Below are 7,913 nucleotides of genomic sequence, written 5' to 3'. Positions count from 1 at the left end.
AGAGTGTAACATTAAAACTAATTTACCTCTGTGGTTATTCATTCTTTTAATCATATGTGAACTTATAAGCATTTATTAATATGACTTTTCGAAAGCAACATACGAGCTCGCGTGTTGGCATTACATAATTACATGGGCTACATCTGAAGGAAAAACAGCCCAGCCAGCTGACGGGTACACGGGACCTTTAATGCAGCTGCAGCTCCTCATTCAGATGCTGAGCGGAGCAGCGGGTGACCGGAGGAGGGACGCTTTTCTAGGAAAACCAGATTCCAGCTCTATTGCAATTAGCGTTTTTGAAAACCCCACTTGATGACCACTGAGGGGTTTTCTGTTACTTGTAATATTTAGCAGAGAAAGTGCTGTCCTGAATGCAGACTGAGTGGATTGCGGCAGTAAACGCGTCCTGGCTGATCGGAGCTCAGCAGAGGCAGCAGCAGCATCACATTGTATGAAATGCGTCACCGCGATCCAGTTTTCCCATTTATACATATCGGGTTTCCACTCGCGGACTGTTCTCCGTACTGACTGTTTCATCAGGTAAGAATTCAGCATTTCCTTCCCTTATGTAAATATAGGCTTGAGATGGAACAATTGCAGACATTGTCCCCTGCGTAAAGCTGACATCTTGACAATTGTCCTAAACCTTTTTGCATGGAGTGCTGAAAAGGACTAAGCTAAATCTTAGGCCTGTAAATTATAATAGATGATGTATTGTCTCGACTTCTACCCCATCTTGTATTCATACGTCCATTTGTCAAACTGATCATCAGCATATGTGGTGGTCGGTGCGCACTTCCCATGTTAATTGTTTCAGATAGGTCTTATTAATGTAGCTCTGGCCAGTTAATGTGTTTGTGGGCGGGTTTCTGCCAGGCAGTCACCACTGGAGCTGTTTCAGTGTGTCTCATTTGTCTTCTTTTCGTGCAGGTAACCACATGCGCGGGCCGGTGTCACCGCGCTGAGCCCGGAGAGCACAAAGGGTACCTGGGTCAGAGAGACAAGCGCGGCTGAGAAAGGTGGACCGAATGACTGCCAGAACCTCTGAGGCCTCAGGACTGTCGGTGCCGCTGCACCGCTGTCACGGGGGTTTCCAGGCCAATAACGGCACCTGCGCGGAGCAGCTCAGCCTCTTTCTCCCGTTCTCCTCCACCCTGGCGCTCCTCGTGCTGGTGGCTGTGCTCGTGGGGATCATCCTCGTTTCCCTGGCAACGTTCCACTTCCACAAGAGGAAGCTTCGGAAGAGGAAGATCCAGCGCGCGCAGGAGGAATACGAGCGCGACAGTCGCAGCCCCTCGCGCACCGGGGCTAGCGGGGAGCCCGTGAAACCGTGCGTCATCGTCCGACCGGTGCGATGTGAGGTGAAGCTCTCGTGCCAGAGCGCAGAGAGCGGGGAAGTCCACGGAGCGCAGGAGGACAAACCTGACTGTTAACTCAGTGCAACTTCAGGGAACGAGACTCTGGAATAAACAGGAAAAGCAATAAGGCACAAAGAACTCCCACATCCATCTCCGCTGCTTGTAGATGACTTAGAAACAGTAGGGAAAATGCAGATAACCGAGCAGAATAACAGCCCTAGAGGAATCACTAGTACTACAGTCACACATACTGTAGGTTAGATATGGGGCCCACGCATAGTATTTAGCCAACACCTCGCGGGACTATATCAACTACTTGCTTGCTTTGACTTTTGGACCTCTTCCTCTTTCCCATCCTAAAACAGTGTTTAAACCTCAAAGATGTTTAAACTTTAAATCCTTCCTAGGATATGACACAGTTATGTTAAATTATTTGGAGCTGGTGACACAAGACAGACCATAGTGGCTCGCTGATATTACTTGGCATGTCCTCTGACACACTACCAATATGTAGTTAAATTATAATGGATGTCGTGGTGCTGTTAGGCAGTGCAAAGCTGCATATAGGCTATAGAAATAACTTATTTATTTGCATAGTATTTTCCTTCTATTTGCATAAATTACTGTTCTCCTATGTCTATTAGACATCTGTAAGTAGCTCTAGTTAGCCTGACAGGATGCAAGACTTTTTGCTGTAGTTATGCACATAAGATTTCTTCTTTAATGTATCAGATTGTAAGTTTAGTGCTAATATAGTATTTTCAACATGTGATAAATTGAGAATTCTTCCAACAGAGAGTTTCAGTTCCGCCTGCTCTTTCTGTTTGATCCGTCATATTGTATCAGTGAGCCTAATTGAAATTCTGTGTCATCAATTATATGAATTTGCTGTAAATGTATGCCATTATGAGAGATGGAATGTTTTACAGTAACATCATCTTTCTGGAGTTCATATAATCTGCCTTATCAAAGGAAATATGTAATATTCACAGTTTATAAATAAATACTTACCTTATGTTAATCCTTTGAATATGTCAGTAAACCTAAACATTTATAGTCTCTTGACCTTTAACAGACCTGAATGTTACTACTTAATTAAATGTGCCATTACACTGTATATTGAATTGACTGGAAAGTATTCTCAATATTCATCCAATATAACACAGCCTAGGTGACATTTGATAATAGGTTATGCAAATGTTTGCATGGATTTCACCCACCACACTAGACAAGTAAGTGACCTTTTGAGAGGAGACCCATAACATTTGCACAGGGTCCTTGCATAGGACCCAAAGAACCATGCCACCAAAGGACCATATGAACGACTGTAGAACCATGTGTACTGAATACAGGAATCAGGTCCACTGCATATACAACAAGCTCTGTCAGACATTCACTGTGATTTATTGACATGAAGGTTATCCATACAAGTACCATTCTAAATCGCAACATCACGCCACAGCATGTCTTCTTGGAGGTCACTGGGTGTGAATCAGCCATTGTGTTGGCCAGGTAACAGGACACGGTGTTCCTAATTGTCCCCAGGAAAAGAAAAAGGCCTGGGAATATGAAGCAGTCCTTGGCAAGGCTCCAGCCCTGGGAGATGCACCGACAGACTGCCTCTATCTTATCTCATTGGTGTAAGTGCTACAGAATGAAACCATTTGTCTTCACAGGGACACTGGAAGTAAGTCCACAGAAGATGACTAATGCATTATACATTTAAACACACTGTATGTATCGTTCAGGGCAATTTATAGATCAGGATCCTGAACATTATGTTCCCTGCATGAAAAAAGTACAGTCCGTAGTAATCATAGTCATAAATACAATATCTTTGCCTTCCAACCAATCTGTGGAAATACACCCCTCTCTCTTCGTCCTGGCTGCCAGACATTTTTCCATCAGCTAAAGAACGAATTCAATTTTATTTATGGGGGATGAAACAACTCTTTCAATTAATGGCAAAGTAAGATGAAAGATGAAGCTGGCTGGGTATCAGATGTGAGGAGTGGATGTGGCAAGGAATGGACATAAACCAGTGGTGAATTCTGTAGATGATACTGGCAGGTACAAGTGGATGATGGGTGGAGGTCAGTGGCTAGGAAAGGATGGGAACCGGCGGCCCTCAGTAGCCAGAAGTGAGTGGAGGTCAGTGGCTGAAAAGAGTTGAATTTGAAAGAAAGTGACACAGGGCGAGACATTTTTCAGTGATTTACAATGATTTTAGAAAGCATTAAATGGATAAAAATGCATTTTTCATCAAAACCATGTTTTAAAATGATTACATTCATTTTTAAATCAAAAACTGAAATCTCATTTATTTTAAAAACTATGTTTTATAGCAGTTTTTGGCTCATTTCCACTGCATTGCATCATGAGACAATACCATCCATCAACACCCTCCTCAAAAATCAAGAGAATAAAAATTCAGACCTTTAATTCAGTACTTTGTGGAATCCTTTTTGGCAGCCATTACAGCTTTGAGTCTTCTTGGGTAAGTCTCCGCAAGCTGCATTTTGGCAATTTATTCCATTCTTCCTGGCAGATCTTCTCAAGCACCATCAGATTGGATGGAAGCATCTGTGAACTGCCATCTTCAGGTCTCTCCACAAATGTTCTTCAGAGTTTACTGTAAGTCTGGACGTTCAGAGACTTGTCCTGAAGCCACACTAGCATTGTCTTGGCTGTGTGCTTCAGATCATTGCTATGCTGAAAGGTGAAATTCCACTGCAGTCTTAAGTCACATGCACTCTTGGAGCAGGTTTTCTTAAAGGACCTCTGTGTATTTGGCTGCATTCATGCTTCCCTTAGGTCTGATCAGTCTTCCTGTCCTTGCTGCTGAGAAGCCCCACCATAGCACAATGTTGCCATGCTTCACAGCAGAGATGGTATTAGCAGGTGATGAACAGGCCCCCGTGTTCACCACGGGCATGCAGTGTGAAACCATGTCCTGTGAGCTCAATATGCCACAGATGCATAAGTAAGGCTAACAGGATACACATGGCTACATGTGCAACAGAACAACAGTAAAGGGCCCGAATAGTGTTGTAAATTAGACAATTATCATTTGCAGTTTTTGAGTTTTAATACATTTGAAAACATTTCAAAATATGTTTTTCTTTTAAAGTGTGCAAATAGTGAAGGGGGTCTGAATACTTCCTGAAGCCACAGTTTGCTCTGGGAATAGCCTAGTTCTTGTGCATAGCCTAATTTAGAATTAATGAGGCCAGTTTCCACAGTTTTGTCGTCCCAGCAGGTCAGCTCCTCTGTAGGCTACTGCAGAGAGACTCTGCAAGGGGTGTTGATTGGCCAGTGAGTTGATGAGATCCACCAAGGCTATTTACTGTAGCATTATTATGGTTGTGTGAATTGTGTATGCCGCCTCAGGCGACTGGTTTTTAGTTAGTAAAACCTATAAGCATTTAAATAGGAACATAAATTAAGAATATTTGTGATTAAAGCTACATTATGTAACTTCAACTCAATCCACTCTTCTCTGCCCCAGCACTCCCTCTCCCCACTCCACTACGCTCTGCCCAGCTCTTCAGTCGTTTGTCTTTATGAAATTACAATAAATCAGAATGCAACAAAACTTACTGATCAAGTAGAAAAAAAATTGAAAATCTCTGATTTGTAAGAGAAGTTAATCTTGCTCAAAACCTTTTAGAAGCAAATATCAGAATCAGAATTAAAATCAGCTTTAACTGGCAAGTAAGTTGAGCTTACAAGAAATTTGTATTTGTGTTCTGGCAACAGGCAATAAGCATTATATTATATATACAAGCATTACATTATAGTTTATACATATGTACATTCGAGCTATCAGACTGGCGCCTGTGGCAGGCTCTATCCACAGTTTAATGCACCTTGGTCATGTTACTGCAGTCCTGGTTAACTATTCATCAGGGTGATGGTTATAGACATAGAGCGTTAGTTAGAGGTATCTATCTGTTCATCAGAGTGATGGCGAGGAGGAAGAAACTGTCTGTGTCTGGTTATTTTGGCATACAGTGACATGTAGTGTGGTCCAGAGGGGAGGAGTTCAAACAGCTTTTGTGCTGGGTGTGAGGGGTCTGCATGAATCTTCTCTGCCCTTCTCTTGACCTTTGAGGTGAACAGGTCCTCTAAGGAGGGCAGGCTTGCAACCAATTATCTTTTCTGCAGTTCTGACTGTTTGCTGGAGTCTGCTCCTGTCCTGTTTGCTTGCTGAACCAAACCGGACAGTGATGGATGAGCAGAAGACAGACTATGATTCCTCTGTAGAACTGTATCAGCAGCTCCTGGGGAAAGTTGAACTTCCCAAGCTGGTGCAGGAAGTTCATCCTCTGCTGTGCCTGTTTGATGATGGTTCTAATGTTGGGTGTCTAATTCAGATCCTGGGAGATTGTGAAGCCTATGAACTTGTGAGACTTCACTGCTGATACAGTGCTGTGGAGTATGGTGAGGGGGGATAGAGTGGTGGATAGAGCATGGCTGGGTCACACAGGAGGCTTTTGTCGTTTTTACACTGAGATCCGGCACTACTGCCGTTCCAAAGGGTCAACAATATCCTGCCCTTGTGTTGTTCAGAAGCAGACTCTGTGAGATGTGTTGTGATTGGGGCATCATTCAAGTAGCAACAGAACAACTCTGGTCGTTCCTACACGGCCTGGCACATAAACTGCTGGGACCACTAATTGATGGGTTTCTGGTGGCATTCAATATGAAGCTAACACCAGCCTGCCAACCTGCCAAGGGGCCACGCTTTAACAAAACAACATGGGGGAAAACACAACACTGGAATGATTAAAAACTCCACAGTCCACTGCATCATACACTGGAAAAATTCAGCCCACATTTAACAGCATTAATCCACTGGAATTAAACAGTTTCATAAGGTAAAGAGATGAATCAGACCTGCATTCAGTTACTGCCTTCACAGACTGATGAGGCTTTGCTCTCAACTTTACACCGCATTTTGATTATTCCACTGAGCTGCATTAGCAGATTGGTTCTGTGCTTTTTATCTCAGCTCGGAGCGATGACAAGTGGACAACTCACTGTCAGAGAGAGAGAGGACATGGCTGCTCCTGTTCTCACCTCTGCTGTCACAGTTTGAGGCAGACGATTTGTCACCACCAGTGTCTGTTTATACGCTTCATTACTCCAGGATCACGCTGTGGCTGTCAGGTCACCAAGCACTCACACAAGTTCCTCCACTGCTCTGTGAGGCAAAGAATAACAGATCAGCCGCTGGAGCTATTAAACATGATCCTTAATTCTACCATCTGATTCATAGTTGTTCTGCCTTTATTCTCCTGTCATTCATACTGACCTCGTTTCGATCATTAGAGACACAGCTAATCATACGCATCAGTGAGAAATGTAGTTATGTTTGGGAACTTGGTGATATAAATGGAAATCACAGGGTCAGTGAAAGAAGCCTACAGGAGCTGATGAAACATATGAGTGTGCCAGAAATGAAATATTGCTTTATTTCCCAGTGTTTCTACATAGCTAGCCACAGTGTGGCTCTAGGATGACTTTGATGCAAATGGAAATATTTAAACTATTAGATGGTTTAAGGTCGATGTCTGTGCAGACGTTCATGGTGCCCAGAGGATGAATCCTAAGAACTTTAATGGGTTTTGCTGTTATCTGTAAATGGCCTCCGTAAATGACTTTTTGGCCCCAGGCTGGAAGGAATGGGCATGGGATTACCAAAATGTGAGCATGAATGTGCTTAGTAACATGACGCCAATTTGAGATATTGATGTTCGATGCTTCCTAAGCATGTTGGATGTAGTTGTTGGCCCAGTACAGGATCAAATATACATCTTATTTCTTGGATGTAGGATGGTTTCTGTTGACACCCACCATTGAAGGATCCTTCAGTGGAGAGGGGCTTTAAGATGAGATTACTGATGGATGGGGCTGCTGCCTGCCTGACACTCACTTTGATTTATGGCTGCATGGATTCATGCCCTGTATAGTAATCCATTTGTGGGACACTACATCATTTTTCTGACAGGAGAATTAGTTTTTTTTTCTGTGATAACTCTCCTTAGTTTACAGCACAAAGGCTTGCAACGTCAAATCCTGTGCACAAGCTAGTCACATCTTTCCAGATAAAAATATTATGTAATGGAGTTGCAGTTCTCTCACTCCGCATGTGACACAGATTTTTTCATTAACAGAATAAGCTTGGCAGGCCTGGAAACCAGATAGTGGTCATTGACAAATTACATTCTTCACCCCACCAATTATTAAACTCCCAAAAAGACCAAAGCCAGTAGTGAACTGAGCCTAGTATGTGTGTGCCCAAAGCCTGATACAGCTTGGTGCTCTGTGCCATAGTTCCATTACTGTCACACTGTTGCACTGGCTGACATGAACCCATTCAGCCAATGTTGTCCTGCTGGGACCTTATATATACAGTGGGTACGGAAAGTATTCAGACCCCCTTACATTGTTCACTCTTTGTTATATTGCAGCCATATGCTAAAATCATTTAAGTTCATTTTTTTCCTCAATGTACACACAGCACCCCATATTGACAGAAAAACACAGAAT

The 7,913-nt window shown here is 43.1% G+C and overlaps 1 protein-coding gene across 1 annotated transcript; it reads left to right on the top strand.

Moving 5' to 3' along the window:
- The first annotated feature begins 21 nt into the window (after positions 1–21).
- On the top strand, positions 22–2,379 carry LOC109959187 (uncharacterized protein C11orf87 homolog). Its single transcript, XM_020598359.1, has 2 exons — positions 22–540; positions 931–2,379. The coding sequence occupies exon 2, from the start codon at positions 1,029–1,031 to the stop codon at positions 1,431–1,433; it is 405 nt and encodes a 134-aa protein (XP_020454015.1). The 5' UTR covers positions 22–540; positions 931–1,028; the 3' UTR covers positions 1,434–2,379.
- Positions 2,380–7,913: the final 5,534 nt, after the last annotated feature.

The sequence above is a fragment of the Monopterus albus genome, unplaced genomic scaffold (genome assembly GCF_001952655.1).
Source record: "Monopterus albus unplaced genomic scaffold, M_albus_1.0 scaffold38.1, whole genome shotgun sequence".
Lineage (NCBI taxonomy): Eukaryota > Metazoa > Chordata > Actinopteri > Synbranchiformes > Synbranchidae > Monopterus > Monopterus albus.
Note: the sequence above shows the minus strand (reverse complement) of the source record. Positions and strands in the feature narration are given on the sequence as shown.